This window comes from Eremomyces bilateralis, assembly GCF_010015585.1.
Source record: "Eremomyces bilateralis CBS 781.70 unplaced genomic scaffold P152scaffold_10, whole genome shotgun sequence".
Classification (NCBI taxonomy): Eukaryota; Fungi; Ascomycota; class Dothideomycetes; order Eremomycetales; family Eremomycetaceae; genus Eremomyces; species Eremomyces bilateralis.
In genome coordinates this window covers 197,075-212,072 of record NW_022985076.1, presented here as the reverse complement: position 1 = coordinate 212,072, position 14,998 = coordinate 197,075, and the positions used below count along the sequence as shown (strand labels likewise).

Below are 14,998 nucleotides of genomic sequence, written 5' to 3'. Positions count from 1 at the left end.
TTCGTGCGGCATGTATAACAATCGCATCTTCCATCGACGGTTTCGGCGGATCGTCTCGGCATCAATGAACCGAGCATGTCGGTTTACCTCACCCCATCGACAAAGGTCTGCCGCCCGCCCCGGAACGCCGTATCGCGATGATGAAAGGATGAAAGGAATATCTCGAAAATGCAGGAACTGTTCACCTCCCGACTCATAGATCGCAGACTCCGGACGCACGATTCTCATCCACTCCTCACTCCGCATCCGCCATCTCCACATCCTGCGCCTCCGCCTCCGCATCCACCCGCCCCTCGATCTTATCCTGAAACGCCTTCTTCCTCGCCCCGACGTCATCAGTGCTCAGATCCTTCATCCATCGCGCATTCAGAATCAGCCGCTCGCGCCCCGGGTCCGCGAGCCGCGGCGCATCGAACCCGGGCGTATACATCGATGGGACATACGTCTCGCCCTCGCCCGCGTCGCTGGACGGCACAGCGACGCCCGGGAAAGTCGACTCCTCGCCTAGCGGCTTGAACTGCAGATGATAGTCCTCGGACTTGAGGTGGACCTGGAGGGATTCCTGGATGCGGGCGCGGCGGATGCGGTCGGTGTAGGCGCGCTCGTGCTCGACGAGGTCGGGGGGGAGGCTGCGGTGGAGGAGGGGGAAGGCGACGCGGCCGACGTCGACGCCTTCGGTGGGCTTGAGGGTGCAGAAGGCATGGATGTAGAAGGCGAAGCGGCCTTCTTCGCTGAGGGCGGACATGTTGAAGGTGAGGTCGCCGGTTTTGACGATCTTGACGCCGGCGGATTCGTCGGCGGTGTTCTGGTTGGGTTAGATGGTATGGACGAATTCGAATAAAAAGATAACTTACCCATGATATACAGAAGAGCTCGCCTTCTTTGATTTGCTTCTCGACATGGGTCCGGTACGCCAGCTGCTCCCCTGCCGTCGTTTCCACCTTTGCCCGGTCCTTCTTGAACGAGTTCCAGATCTCCTTGTCCTTCCCATCAGTATCGGCCACTGTCGCCGCGTACTTGTGCAAGTTCGAAATGAGCTTCTCGAAGTTGTACAGCTGCCAGCCGTGCTGCATGTAGAACCGCCGCAGGGTATCCTCGATGTCCGACATCGGCAGGTCGCCCACGAGCTGCTGCTCGAGCATGAAGACCACCTGCTCGTAGAAGTTCGCCGTCTCTGAGATGTCTTCCCAGTAATCCGCCGCCAGCTTCTCGAACACCTTGAGGTCCTTCGCGACCAGATTCTGCTCCATATGCGTGACCTGCCGCCGCGCCTCGGCCTCATCATTCCGGATGTTGCACAGCCGCTCGTACAGCGTATTGAAGCATCGGAAGAAGAAGTAGAAGTTCTGGTTGCAGTATAGGTCAAAGATCTTGCGCACGTACGGCGTGTTCTTGTCCATCGCCGCCGGAAGCTGCCCGTCCGGCGTGTTCAGCCACTTCTCCGCGCTCATCGCGTTCTCCACCTCGCTCTCCTCCGCGGGCGGCTGTTCGCTCGTTTCGACCACATCGTCGTCGGGCGCCGAGGACTCGTTCGGCGACGTCGCCTGGCTCGCCGACGCAGGACTTTCGTCGCGCTCGCCAGCCGCTTTCTCCGCACGACGCGGATCCACGGCTTTGCGAAGCAGCTCGGTGTTTCTGGAGCGAGCCGTCCGCGGAGGCTGCTCGTCCTTGTTGTCAGGACTATCGGCGGTGACGCCGTTGTTCGCGCGGTTCTCGCGTCGCGCGGCCATGCGCGCTTCGAAGCGCTGCTTATCATAGTCGAAGAAAGTCGTGAGGAACTCCTTCATGAAGGTCTCCACTTTCAGCGCTTCGAGCTGGTTGTTCGTCTCCGCGTACACGACGACCAGATACGCGACGTCCAGCACCACCTCGGCTTCGGTGAAGGAGAACTTGTACTGATACGCCGGGATCTTGATCCCATGGACGGTTGCGCGGCGCCGATGCTCGTCGTAGATAGTCGTGATATCATTCAGGAGCGTCTTCGGCTGGAACACGCGCTTGTCTTTCTTCTGCTCGGCACTCTGATGGTCCAGGCTCTTCCAGAAGTTCTTGCTGGTGAGATCCAGCCAGATCTTATTCCACTCGTACCGCGCGTTGTTCCAGTCCTCGAACTTCTGCTTGAGGCGGAGCAACAGCGGGCCGACGACCTTCCACGGCTCTTTGAAGAGATGGTCGATCACCTTCGCGCCGGTCTCGCGTCCGTACAACTTCATGATCACGCGCTTGTAGATGGTCTGCGACTGTCCACCCAGCCCCGGCGGAAGGACGAAGGAATGTCGCTGATCGTGTGGAAGCTGGCGGATGTGCTGAGCAATGGGCTCGAGCAGTTGAACGGTCCGGCCCAACGCTTCGATATTCGAGTCATAATCGTGGCGTTCCTCCTCGATGCGGTGCAGCAGTTCTTCGAACGAGTTCTTCTTGTGCGCCACGAACCCCGATTCTTCGGACGCCCACGTTGGATGGGATGTCCAATGGTCATTGAGCACTTCACGACAGAGATTATCTCGGCCCTCGCAGGGTACAGTGGTAACCTGCAGCGGAACGAGTCGATAGCTAGGTCCAAGGCCACGGCATCGGTTCAGGTCTGCTCTCGCACCCATGACGGCGTTGCTGCTGCCTTTCGTGCTGTCCGAAATCCGCTTCCACTCATCATACCTGACTGCGCGTTTCAACAGGTTGAACAAGTCTGGGTTGCCACCGATGAAACTATGCGCGCGATGGATAAACAACACCGTGTCGAGAACATCGCGGCTCCATAGCAAGCAAAGTTTGAGGAACTCGTTCATCTGGGTCTTGTTATTCAGGTACTTCTTGACCCGCTCGAACAGCTGCTGGTACTCTTGATCGGATTCCTTGCTGGTCGGTGGAAGCGGCGTAGGAAGAGTTGGGACGAGGCTTGGGGCGACGTCTGGTGCTGACGGCTCGGCAGCTCTGACAGGCTGCGCTTGCTTGGTTTTCTGCGAGGGAGCCGAGTTAGCGAATTGCGCCTCCAAATGAATGTAACTCCAGCTTTAGGTCATGTAACAGTCCGCATAGCGATGAGTAGCTGATGGCAGCGTTTAAACGAGAAGCTCGTTGTGAGACATAGCATTTGAGCTTCTTGACTCCTGCAAGAAGGGTTTCGGACCTCAGGCTTAGGCGTCTCGATCTTTTGGTAGATTTCGGAGGCATTGGGATGACTCAAGCCGATTCGGGGGTGGGGGGAGGGTATACAGCGGGTGGAGCAGAGCATATATGTGATGGACAGGTTGGAAGTGGGGGAGATTATACGCAATGCAAAACGAAAGAAGAACATGAGTATCCGGACTTAGCCCAAATACCGGGCCAGGAGTGACAAAAGAGGCGACGAGAACAAGCAGCCAAGAAGACAATGAAGCGCGCTCAACAGAAACAGCAGGAATCACACGCTCAAAGTGAGGGATACCAAACGAATGAAGAAGAGTCGCGACTTGTAAGACAAGTGTTAGAAGAAAGTCGTCACAACGTACCTTTGACAACCCAGCGGCCGCCCCAGTACCTCGTCCTCCCGTCTCCTGCACCGTACTAACCTGCCCAGCTGCCACCGTCCCCACCGGCTGCACCCCGCCCCTTTTCCTTTTATTATCCCGATTCGCACTCGGTGTCGGCGCAAAGTTCCCCACCGGCGGCAGCCTACCCTGCTCGGCGCGCGGCGTCTGCTGCTGGACAGGAAACGGCGTCGCACCGGCGGGGTATGCCTGCTCCCCGCGAATGTTGCTCACGGGGGCCTGCTCGTCGGCAGCGGCCTTCGCAGCGGCGGCGGCACGGGCGTGGGCAGCGGACTCGGGAAGGAACTGCTTGAAATCCTCGAGGAGGTCCGGGGCGGTTTCGAAGAGCTTGGTGACTTGGGCGTAGACGTCCTGGATGGGCTTGGATTCGCGTTGGTAGGTTTGGAGGATTTCGAGGAATTGCTTATAGATGTCGGGTTGGGTGGCGAAACGATTCTGGGGAGGTTAGTGTTGCCGTCGTCGGAATTTGGGAGGGCGAGGTTGGCTTACCTTGATCTTATTGACATAGCTGATGGCGTGGTTGAACTCTACCGGGCCCCTCCGCTCGGAACCAACTCCGCCTTGCTGCATGGCCAACCCGTTCATCTGTTGTGCTGCCACAGGTGTAGCCATGGCTCTCGGAGGCGAGAGCACATTCGGTCTCCCAAATGCTCCAGTCCCAGGGGTAGTTTGCAGTTGCCTCGCATCTTGTGCGGGAGTCGCAGCGATATTTTGCTGTTCGCGTTGCGGATCAACGGCTGCGACATTTGCGTTTGCTCCACCAGGAGCACCAAACGCAGCCGCTGCAGCGGGGGGGCCGTTTGGACTGTACGCGTTTTCCGGTGCGCTGCCGGGGGGACCTTGCCATGCGTTTCCGGGCGTTCGGCTGTCGTAATATTGTCGGTCGTTCTGCACCGGGCCGGCACCGTTCATAGAAACTTGTCTTTGGTCTGCAGCTGGCCGTGGTTGAGGCATGGTAGACACAGTGGTTCCCATAGGAGTTGTGACACGGATGGCGTTGGGATCTTCGCTTGTGCCGCACTCGATCTTGTAACCGGGAGGAAGAAAGGTATTGAAACCTTGGATAAGATTCGCGTTGCCAGCGAAGAGGTTGGATACGCGATCGATGACTCCAGGTGTGTCGATGCTATGTGAAGAAGCACATGTCAGTAATTATTCTAGAATAAACAGAAAACACCAGAGAAGACTCATTTCACATGAATTATCAGTATCCACAGGCAGGATCACTTACGCTCCACTCTTAAAGTCCTTCATGATGTCCAAGAAGCGATTATACACGTCTGGATTATCGACGAACTGGACCTTGACTTGATCTAAGTAGCTGAGGGCATCCTAGGACCGGTTAGCCTTCCCTAACAAAAATTCCTAGAACCAACATACATTAAGAATAGGCTGTTGCCCTTGCCCTCCCATTCCGGCCACCTGCTGCAGGTTAGGCGGATACGCAGCCATGACCGACAACGCCTGCTGTTGAGAGGGCGGCGCAGACGCGGCAATATGCGAGCCGGGATACACGCTCGGAGGCGCAGAGTTGGGGATGGGCGTCGATGCAGCGTTGCCCGCATTGCCAGGAGCCGCGTTGCCGAGCAGCCCGTTCGGACCATGGATGCTGCGCACATGCGGCGGCACGGCGACCGGCTGATGTAGTTCGCGTTGCTGCCGCTCGCGCAATTCGCGGTCCCGCTGCTGTTCGGCATCGCGCATGGAGACGTCCTCCATATGGCGGTCGGCCATGTCCGCGTCACGCGGGTCCCTCTGTGGGTCGCGATCCCGTTCTCGTTCGCGATCTGGGATGTTCGGTGGGACGGCGTGCTGTTGAACGGCTTGATCGATGCGAGGGAGCGAGTAGCTGGTTAACGGTTGTCCGAGGCCTTGATTTCCGGACGGCGCCTCTTGGTTGTAGCTTTGCGGTCGGCCCGGTGACCCTTGGACACTCGCGAGGTTGGAAAGCGGTGGCAGGCTATTGCTCGGTTGAAAATACGATGAGCCTGCATTGTGGAAAGTGAAAGGTTAGAACTTGTGGACAAGTATTTCATCATCGGATGAATGCAGATCATACCTGGAGGAGGTAGGGTGGGAGGTCCTTGCTGAGCGGACGATGGCGGTGATTGTTGCTGCGATGCGCCGGCACTCCTATCAAAATTCACCGTCAGCAAATGTATCCTATTGTCAGTGACCCAACCATGGCCTCCTATCGACTCACCCAAAGGGACCCATCGGTCTTGAATTGGGCGGTTGCGCCTCATTCGCACTCGGAGGCGGGTTGACGGACCAACCCTCTCGGCTGGAAGGATTCATCTTGTCACGGGCGTAGATAAATGGTTCCTAAGATGATCGTAAATGACATGAGCTGATCTTAGCCTCGATCTAGCGGTCGAGATGCTGGCGAGGGTCGCAGAGGGCGGGTGAAAAGCGCTTTGTAGGGGCGTGAAGCACTTGTCACCTGTTGGCTGGGAGCTCGCAGTCGCGGAACGGATCCGGGCCCCGACGGTCAAAGCATGTCCACTTTGCAGGATATGGCGAGTCGGGCGATGGAGGGGATGGAAGGCAACAACTGGTAGCTTTGGGGTCCTGTGAAAATGAAATAGCTCAAGCCGGAGGAGTGATTGAGATGACGAGATTGAGTTTACGTGCAGCACCGAGAACGCACCACAGCAGAGAGCGCAGCGTTATCCGCACACTAAAGTGGATCGCGACAAGCTCCACCAACTGAACTGAAGGCAGGAACCACGGAGTCGATCAAGGAGATCACGTGTAACTGGACTCGGAGTCGGGTGCACGATGTTCCGTCCCTCAAACTCCGCTTAAGACCGATGGAGCTGGTCTATGTCTCTATGACCTAGTCAACTGGGTTCCTGGACATCCCAGCTACATATATGTCCATGGACCATGGCAGTACGAGTATACAGCGAAGAAATCATCAAATCCAATATGCATCGAGAAAAATATACCAGTCCCCTAGGAATAATATTTAATATCAATAGTGATGATGTTTCAATTGACCAATTCCGAATCTGCTCCCTGCAACATGTGGTCCAGCCGTCAGGGGCACCATCAATATGAAGCAGCCAATGGACGGCTCCGTATTAGCAACCTGATGATGAATAACCCCATACCACGGATTCCTATCGGATTGTTAGATGATGTTGCACATGATGGAGTCCCCTTCTTTCTTTCTCGCCTTCACTAGGTCAGTCTTATAGATAAGATATGCGTTGCGTTGGGAGCAGAGCGTGGTGCAGCTGGATGCAGGTGGCTGTCGATCCGGGCGACGCGGGAACATGGTACGAAGCCGGTGGTGTTCCTTTGGTTAGAGGGACCTCGTAATCGGGAACAGGGAGCCCGGCGATGGATATATCAGCGGCTAAGCACGTCGATGGGTTTCAAAGGGGGGGGCTGAGGATCCCGGTCTTTCGGGCCGGGAGTTTTCACACGAGACATATCGGAAAGAGAAATCGGAAATTCAGGTCATTAAATCTCTTTCGCATGTCTTCTACAGGGAGAGAGAGAGGTTGTTCTGCCTTCCCACCCGAAATTCGCGTTACTCTAGCCGATAATCTGTGATCGAACCCGGCACATCAATCAATAATCAATACAGGTACAGCAAGTAGTTAACATCACCACGTCGTCGTCGCCGTCGCAGCTCAACACAAAAAACAAAACAAAAACCCCCCCGGAACGCCCAGCTCGATCTTTCTATTCATGGAAACCTCGAAGCCATTGAACACCACGCTCCGGACGAAGGGGACGGTTATAGAGGATGAGAACACTAAGGAAATACAGGAGGGGAAGAATTTGGGAATTCATTGGGGGCAAATATTTTCGTTCGCGTAGGCCCGGTAGCGGTCGAGGGCGTCAGACATGGCAATGCCGTCTCGTTGGGGGCCGAAGCTGAAGTGCGAGACGACGGCGCGGCCGTCGACTATGGCGTCTGCGTTGCGGTCAGTATTCTCGGTCATCGGGAGGACCAGGTGAGGGAAGGAGAGGAGAACATACGTCGCTTCAACCGCTTCGGCATCTCCTCCGAGAAATAAAACTCATCATCCCAATGCAGCGGCTTCCCCGCATTGATATCCCTCCCCATAATCGCGATGAACTGAATCCCCATCCGCCGATACTTATAGTCCCACATCTGGAACTTATACCGCCACAGCTCGTTGTTCTCCAGGTGCTCGAAGAACGAGTAGTGCAGCTGCGCCGCGATCGTCCAGTGGAACAGCGTCGGGCTGAACGCGTCGTAGGTCGTGGAGCTGGCCGGCATCCCGTCGATCGTCGTGCCTTCGGAGCAGGGGAGCCAGCGGTGCCCGGCGAACGGGGGGGCGAAGGTGTCGGTTAGGGTGAAGTTGTCGGGGCCGGTCCAGTGGGGGAGGTCGGAGGCGCGCCAGGTGGGGTCGAGGGCGGAGAGGTTCACGCCGGGGGGGGAGTGCAGTTCGGGCATGTAGGGCCGGATGGTGCCGAGGTGGAGGTGGACCCAGGAGAGGGAGGGTTGATTAATGATGTTAGCGGAGACGACGTAGTACTCCGGGTGTTCGAGGCGCGTCTGCACGATGCTAGGGATGGCGCTATCCTCGATGAACACGACGTCGTCGTCGATCTTGATATACATGACGTCGTCCTCGCACAGGTCGTAGGCGTTGGAGTAGTCCCGCCCCAACGGCACCACCGGCTGCTTCCGGTACGCCTTCGTCGTCGCCAGCAGCCCGTCCAGCCACGCCAGGTCCTCCTTGTTGTTCGTCCGCGCCAAGAAAATCACCTCGTCCAGGAACCCGCCGTTCTCCGCCAGGTTGCGCTTTAGGTAGCAGTCTAGGATCGACACGCTCGCCGGCCTTCCATAAAACACCAACCCCACGATCTTCAGCCCCCGAGGCTTGCGATACCCCTCTGCCGCACCCTCGAAGTTCTTCCCCGTTACGCTCCAGTAACGGGGGAGCGTCCCGCCTGCGTCAGGGGGTTCCTCTGCGGACACAACGGTCGAGCGCAGGTCGGAGAAGGAGGGGGGCGCGTGCACAAAGTTGAGGGCGAGGAGGAACACGAGGAGCACGGCGACGCCGAGGATGTGGTGTGGGTAGATGGAGGCGCTGCCAACGCGGAGGGGCGCGGACCCGCGGATCTGGGGGAAGAGCATCGGTTTCGTGGAGGAGCGCTCAGCTTGGGATCGGGGCTGAACGAGGAAGGGAGGGAGATGCGCGAGGAAGCGCTGGATTCGAACTCCGGCGAGGGAGGGAGGCTAGACCATTGTTCGGTGATGGAACGGGTTCGTCGAGGACACTGAGGGTTAATAGGAATGGGAGATCTGGAGGTGAGGGTGGACGTTCGAAGGATGGAGCATTAGCATTGGGGTTTGGGACAGCGGCGATGTTTGGAACGTAGTTGAGGATACGCCCGCAGGCGATTACACAGTCATTTAATCATGGAATTCCCGGGTATCAAATTTTCCGATCCTGCGTTCCGTCGATTCGGCTCCAACGAACCACCGAGTCGAACTTATTCACGCCTGGGTGCAGCGAGCTAAGCCGTAAAAGGGGATGGAAGTGCTTAATTTCTGAAATACGTCTAAAAGCTTGGAGTTTCAAGACTGAGGCGTTGGTGGCTCCGTTGGTGCAGGGCTATTAATTAATTGGGACGGACGATCTACGGCCTAAGCTCTCCTACGGACTACGGTCCTACCATCGATTTTACTATTTGGACTTCAATTATCGCTAGTTAGAGTATTCTCGTGGATTGAAGAGTCGACTCCCATCGATTCTCACCATGGCAACGTGAATTCTCCCTGTTCTCACTCGAGGGCGGATCCCTAGTACTGCGTACTCCGTGCTCGGGATCACTAGGACTCCAGGATTCCATTACCCATAACTGATACCACTTACCAGTAACTAATAGAACTAGTTTAGTGACAGTAGTAAGCACTGTAAGTCTGTTGCAGACTGGTAGCGCACAGGCGGCAAAGCCCCTTTTCTGATGAGAATCGGGATGCCTATCCAATCCCAATTCTCTTACTTTTCTTATTTACTAGCTGAGTAGAGAGGTACTGCTGTGCCAGGGAGAGGGATGCCTGTGTGTTCCGTATCTAGATCTTTGTTTAATCTCATGTCAGGCATTATTCCATATTGGGTAAGGATATGCCGTTGTAACTTGTAAGCCGTCCCTTGGTTGGACGACAGGAGTCTACAGTCTAGCTAGTGTCCACAGTCTACGGAGTACAGTCTACAGTCTACCGTCTACAGTCTGCACCGGCACAGCAGCAGGCCAGCTACCTAATGAGACTGACTAATAGGTAGGTACTCCGTCGTAGAACAGGACCAGTGATATATGCCTTGGACAAGCTCTATGATATGTATGTTGAACGCTCCACTAACCGTCCACAAACGCCTTCCGCAAATGCATCTCGACCATAAATCCACCCCAAACCTCGTCCTCCCCCCAGCACCCCCTCCCCTCCCTCCCCTCAAAGCCCTAACCCCTTCCTCACATTCGCCCTCACAATACCCACATACTCCTCCCGCCGCTCGCGCCACATGCGCGCCGCGTCCACGTTCGCCGGCGACTCGTCATTCGGCTCCGCCAGCATCGACATGACCGAGATCAGGATCTTCTCCACCGACTGGATCGGCGACCACCGCTCCGACGCGTGCTCGTAGTGGTTGGGATCGTCGCCCGGCGCGTGGAGGATCGAGATGCAGACCATGCCGTTGGCGTAGACTGAGACGGAAGTTAGCTATGCGCTCCTCGAACCTGTTGTACAGAAGCGGTGGTGCCCAGCAATCGGACAGCCGACGGTAGAAACCCCTTGTACTCATACCATTCGGATGCCACATATCACACGTAAACTTCATTGTCGGCGGCGCGAGCGGATAGTCCTTGGGAAACTTCAGCTCCGCGGGAAACACGCCACCCTCGAACGGCGTGCCCTCGGGCCCTTGGATGAGCGCCTCCCAGACGAAGATGTCGTCCTCGTTGACGGGGCCGGCCGTGATGCCTTCGGGCGGCTCGTTCGTGAGGGTCTTGTATTCGGAGAGGAGGCGTTTTTGGGCGACGGAGGACATGGTGGCGGTGGTGGTGAGGGGGTGAGGGGGGTTTGGAGGAGGTGGATGGTGGGATGGAGGTTTGGTGTGGGAAGAGGACAGGTCGTTCAGATTGGTCGTTAGGTTATAGGTACATATACTGCTCGGGAGCGGCCGCTTTCGGTGGAGAATTGGGGTTCGATGATTAAACTTTAAAGAGTAAAGGTCGACTTTGGAGATGCAACTTACATCCGGAGTACCCGACTGTGATCGCTGGAGAATGGAGATGGTGGGATATCTCAAAACGCCAAGATTTATACACCCAGCTTGACTGAATTGATATCCCCCCCCATGCGCAGCGGAGCTCTCCCTCGAATCGCCGCATTGTCAAAAAATATTGGGAGTAGCCAATCCTCTATAAGGTATATAGTAATCTACATGATGATACAACCCGACTCGATGATCGGTCACTCGTCCCCGAAGAAATCCCAGAACGAGAATCCCCCTTCACCACCACCCGATTCCCCGCTCTCTCCTCCATCCTGCTGCTGATACGGGTCATCCTGACCCGACCAAGGATCACTCTTCTCCCCCCACGGATCCTGCACGTTCTGATCCGGTGGATCATCCGCCCACAGACTACTCTCTCCGTCCTGCCCGCCCTGCGGACTCGCATCATCAAACGTTTGTCCCGGCGGCGCGTTCCCCTGCTCCGCTGCCGCCACCCCTCCCGCCCCCCGCCCTCCCTGCATCGTCTCATACACTGCCGCCCCTCCCGCTCCCATCATAGCCCCCTCTCCCATCCCCCCCGCCGCCCCTCCAACCCCTCCAACTCCTCGCGCCCCCGCCCCCACCACCGCCCCCGTCGCCGCCTCACCCGCGCCCGCCGCGCCCGCAGCACCACCAGCCGCACCCCCCACCGTGCCCGCCTCCGACGACCCCCAGAACATCGGAAATGGCATGAACCCGCCACGACTCCGCGAGAAGTAGTCGAAGTCGATGCTCACCGCTGTCGCGAGCATGATGGCGCGCTGATCCAGCGACAGCGTCGGCACGTCTGCGGGCGGCCCCGACTTCTCTACTCCCTCCTGCGCCGTGCCTGCGGCCGCCTCCTCCGCAGCAGCGTCCATGCGTAACACATACACGCCTGTATCCGTGAGGAACTCCCGTCCTAACCCCGCCCAATTCCGGTCGACGTTGCCGATCACCCGCCCGTCCTCGTCGCGCAGCATGAAGCTCCATGAGAGGAACGCCTCGTTGATAGAAGCGAACTGCGCGAACTCGCCGGGCCCTGCGGGCGCCGAGTGGTGGTGGAAGAGATGGTATTTGCGGCGGAGAGGCGCCCATTCGGATTGGGCTTCGCCGATGATGGGCAGGGAGGAGAGGGGGGAGGGGGAGATTTGGGGGGAGGTGAGGTGTTGGCCGGGGGTGAGGGATGTGGTAGTGGGGTCGGGGCCGGGGAGGGAGGGGTCAGAGGGGGTGAAGGCGTCGTGGATGGAGATGCGGGATTTGATGAGTTTGATGGGTCGGTGGATCTAGCAGCGGATTAGCATCTGTTCAATGTATGAGTGTTGGCGTAGGCCCTACCCGCAGAACTTCCTTCCCTGTCCGATCCAAAATATGCGACGTAAAACTCCGATGCGTCCGCATCATCTGCCGCGTGATCCCCTTCCCGATCCCGCCCCCCGTCTCGAGGATATACCCGATATGGTTCCCCTCCGGATCATGGATCACGTACTCGTTCGCCTGCTCGAACCCCAACACCACGTTCATCATCTCCAGCTGCCGTTGGATGACGATCGAGGAGTTCTCGAGGATTCTGGCCGCTGGGTGGTCCGGTTGCAGGACGCCGTGGGGGGTGTAGTGCGTGTGGACAGTGCCGAGGAGGCGGGATTGCCCCGAGGAGGCATCATCGCGGAGGGCGTCGGAGAGGGAGGGTTTCGGCTCTGTTTTGCTTGGGTCATCAGTTGGAGGCTGTTGACGCCTTGGTGGGGTGGATGTTAGGGTTCGGGTGACAGTCGGTGAAGGGAGAAAGGGTCGAGGTCGGATACGTCGGGATGCTAGTGAGGGTGCTTGGGTTGAAGCCAGCCGTGATATTCGGAACATCCATCTTGATGGTAGAGACATTGTGACAGCTTGCTGGTTGTATTAATTAGAAAGCGAAATTGGAATGGATGGAACTGGTCATTAACTTTCCCTTGCCACAGAAGATCTACGTCGAAGCTTCTTATCGATAAGGCGTGCAGGAACAATACCTGTTAACCAGCCTGCCAGCATGATTCCAGCACCACTACAATACTAATCAGGACCGATACTCATTCTCTCGAAAGTGAAAGCCTTCCAATTGTAAACCAGGTACATCACCGATGTATAACCACAATCTCCCCAAACGCCTCCCTCAACCTTCCCATCACCTCCTTCTCCCCCATCCTCAACTCTGTGCAAGTCTCATCCAAGCAATGCGTCCCATCCACATACTTCGCCAACGGCAACCCCATCCCCAAACTCCCTGCCGCCCCTCCGTGCCCATTCTCCCGAGTGCCCCCCGGCGTCGCGAACCCCCTCACCACACTCGTCGCCCGACTGTCGATTGCATCCAGCGCGGTCTGTGCATACGCCCGTCCTCCCCGGCCGTTGCCCCACTCCCCCCGCCCCGACGCGCCAGTCGCGACGACGTATTTGTGCACGCGGTAGAGGAACCCCTTGATGATGCCGAAGGTGATCAGGCGGCGGACGTCGAGACCACGGAGGAGCTCTTCGTGCTCCACGACCCACGTGCGCAGCGTCTTGCCCTGGCCCAGCGAGGTGTACAGCTGGATGAGCATTGTGGGGTCTAACGGCTTGGAGATTCCGTTCGGGTCGAAGAGTGAAGGCTGACCGTGCGGTGGGGAGCTGGGGGCGGTGGAGTCGGCGTCACTGCCGCTGCGGGAGGGACTGAGTCGATCGGAGGAGTTGATCCGGCTGGGGAAGGAGAGGGAGTCGGGGTCCGGGACGGTGATGTAATTGATGCCTTCTTGAACCATGTCGTCGTCCTCGACGAGGGAGGAGATCTCTGAGGTGGGCGCGTAGGTGGCGCCGAATTGGAAGATGTCTAGTAGGAGGACGCAGCCGTAGTACAGGAGATGCTGGATAGCTTTGCGGGTAAGAGAGAGATCGACGTCCGCGAGATCGGCGATGCGAGCGACGCTGTTGATGCCGTTGATGGAGGGGAGGATACGGAGGAGGGTTAGGTCAGTAGAAATCGTCTGATGGGGGAGCGTGATGGTGAGTAGGGGGACGACGTAGGACGGGACAGGAGGTGGGGGTGGTTGTGGAGGGAAGAGCTTTAGATTGACGGTATTGGCGTCATCTGCATACGGTTAGTAGGGGTTGCTATAAACTCAGTTGAAGGGGATTCCTGACCTATGGGTATCATGCACTCGCAATAATTGTTCAGATCTTCCATAATCATCTCACAAAGCGCATACACCTTCCCCCTCCCTCTTCTCCCCGCCAACCCGCTCCGATCCGACTCCTCCACCACCTCCTCCTCCTTCGACAAGAACCCATTCATCTCCTCCAGGTTCCGAAACAGCCGCGCCAACTTCCGCACCACGCTGACGTACCCGCTCATCTCCACATCCTCCTCGATGACGACCGCGAAGTTGAAGATGTAGATCTTCCGGTCATATCGCGCCAGGTCATCGATGCACACCGGATGGCTGACGATCCGCAGTTTGTTGATGCAGATGGTGAGCGGCCGGTCGCAGAAGGGGGGGCGCGGGATGATGTACTCTGAGATGGAGTTGAAGTCAAATAATGGTGCCTGGCGAGGCGATGGAGGCGGGTGGTTTTCGCCATTGATGAACGACGCGGAAGGGGAGTCGGTGAATGGGACAATGGCCCCAGCTGGGACTTGATGAAGAACGCGAGAGCCTGGCAAAGTCAGACTTTTAAAAATATTATGATTTAGGGTTAATCACCTTTGGTCTCATGGAACCTCGTGAAGAAGACTGCCTTGATCATCGTGATGTTGCTGACTCAAGGAGAACCTTTGCGCGGTGTAGAAACTGAGAATCTCCCGCATTTCTACATGGTATGACAAGGTCAGCGGGTATAATCGTTAGTCTTATCTTTCCCTGACAATTACATTAAACGATATGCATATTTTCGTTCCACGTATGCGGATAAGTCCATCCCGCACGCCTACAGCTTCATGATATGATGTTGTTGGCTCAGGATTGCGGCCTCAGCGCCTCAGAGCCAGGAACGGAAGTATTTACGGAACCGTATGTCAGGGGCGGTCAGGGCGATTCTGATGCACGACGGGAGTTCCCGTAGTCCGTTGGTGGTTAGTACGGCAATTAGATTCAAAGATTAAGTACTGCAGCTAAAATCATTAAATCAGGGATACGGTCAACGGCTCCTCGGTGAAATGATAGTATGATAGCTCAGTTTCTACAATGAAAGGTACCCATTCGTCCCAACATA

General features: G+C 57.0%; 5 protein-coding genes across 5 annotated transcripts; all 5 read right to left on the bottom strand.

Annotated features, from left to right (window-relative positions):
* Positions 1 to 60: 60 nt before the first annotated feature.
* On the bottom strand, positions 61 to 5,970 carry P152DRAFT_28189 (uncharacterized protein). Its single transcript, XM_033674928.1, has 8 exons — positions 5,731 to 5,970; positions 5,587 to 5,660; positions 4,908 to 5,515; positions 4,759 to 4,859; positions 4,017 to 4,653; positions 3,489 to 3,962; positions 855 to 2,957; positions 61 to 805 (listed from the first exon to the last, which is right to left on the bottom strand). The coding sequence occupies exons 1-8, from the start codon at positions 5,823 to 5,825 to the stop codon at positions 236 to 238; spliced, it is 4,662 nt and encodes a 1,553-aa protein (XP_033533840.1). The 5' UTR covers positions 5,826 to 5,970; the 3' UTR covers positions 61 to 235.
* Positions 5,971 to 7,330: 1,360 nt separating this feature from the next.
* Positions 7,331 to 8,652, bottom strand: P152DRAFT_397454 (uncharacterized protein; the record flags this gene model as incomplete). The annotated part of the gene is made up of 2 exons (XM_033676411.1): positions 7,331 to 7,458; positions 7,524 to 8,652. 2 exons carry the CDS (start codon positions 8,650 to 8,652, stop codon positions 7,331 to 7,333), a joined length of 1,257 nt encoding a protein of 418 aa, XP_033533839.1.
* An 885-nt stretch (positions 8,653 to 9,537) lies between these two features.
* P152DRAFT_458606 (ubiquitin-conjugating enzyme) lies at positions 9,538 to 10,814 on the bottom strand. Its single transcript, XM_033679502.1, has 2 exons — positions 10,327 to 10,814; positions 9,538 to 10,226 (listed from the first exon to the last, which is right to left on the bottom strand). Exons 1-2 carry the CDS (start codon positions 10,568 to 10,570, stop codon positions 9,973 to 9,975), a joined length of 498 nt encoding a protein of 165 aa, XP_033533838.1. The 5' UTR covers positions 10,571 to 10,814; the 3' UTR covers positions 9,538 to 9,972.
* A 181-nt stretch (positions 10,815 to 10,995) lies between these two features.
* On the bottom strand, positions 10,996 to 12,634 carry P152DRAFT_397609 (Scramblase-domain-containing protein; the record flags this gene model as incomplete). The annotated part of the gene is made up of 3 exons (XM_033676418.1): positions 10,996 to 11,360; positions 11,442 to 12,063; positions 12,116 to 12,634. The coding sequence occupies 3 exons, from the start codon at positions 12,632 to 12,634 to the stop codon at positions 10,996 to 10,998; spliced, it is 1,506 nt and encodes a 501-aa protein (XP_033533837.1).
* Positions 12,635 to 12,771: 137 nt separating this feature from the next.
* Positions 12,772 to 14,630, bottom strand: P152DRAFT_28143 (nitrogen permease regulator 2). The gene is made up of 3 exons (XM_033674922.1): positions 14,491 to 14,630; positions 13,931 to 14,443; positions 12,772 to 13,877 (listed from the first exon to the last, which is right to left on the bottom strand). The coding sequence occupies exons 1-3, from the start codon at positions 14,531 to 14,533 to the stop codon at positions 12,889 to 12,891; spliced, it is 1,545 nt and encodes a 514-aa protein (XP_033533836.1). The 5' UTR covers positions 14,534 to 14,630; the 3' UTR covers positions 12,772 to 12,888.
* Between the last annotated feature and the right edge of the window lie 368 nt (positions 14,631 to 14,998).

Excerpts from the sequence above, each read along its gene's own strand:
- P152DRAFT_28189 (XM_033674928.1), bottom strand. The coding sequence starts at position 5,825 with ATGAATCCTTCCAGCCGAGAGGGTTGGTCCGTCAACCCGCCTCCGAGT. Across the intron at positions 2,958-3,488 it reads CGGCCGCTGGGTTGTCAAAG|AAAACCAAGCAAGCGCAGCC; the intron begins GTACGTTGTGAC and ends GCTCCCTCGCAG. Across the intron at positions 806-854 it reads AGCTCTTCTGTATATCATGG|AACACCGCCGACGAATCCGC; the intron begins GTAAGTTATCTT and ends TAACCCAACCAG.
- P152DRAFT_458606 (XM_033679502.1), bottom strand. The coding sequence starts at position 10,570 with ATGTCCTCCGTCGCCCAAAAACGCCTCCTCTCCGAATACAAGACCCTC. Across the intron at positions 10,227-10,326 it reads TGATATGTGGCATCCGAATG|TCTACGCCAACGGCATGGTC; the intron begins GTATGAGTACAA and ends CTTCCGTCTCAG.
- P152DRAFT_28143 (XM_033674922.1), bottom strand. The coding sequence starts at position 14,533 with ATGATCAAGGCAGTCTTCTTCACGAGGTTCCATGAGACCAAAG. Across the intron at positions 14,444-14,490 it reads GAGGTTCCATGAGACCAAAG|GCTCTCGCGTTCTTCATCAA; the intron begins GTGATTAACCCT and ends TGACTTTGCCAG. Across the intron at positions 13,878-13,930 it reads CGAGTGCATGATACCCATAG|ATGACGCCAATACCGTCAAT; the intron begins GTCAGGAATCCC and ends AACCGTATGCAG.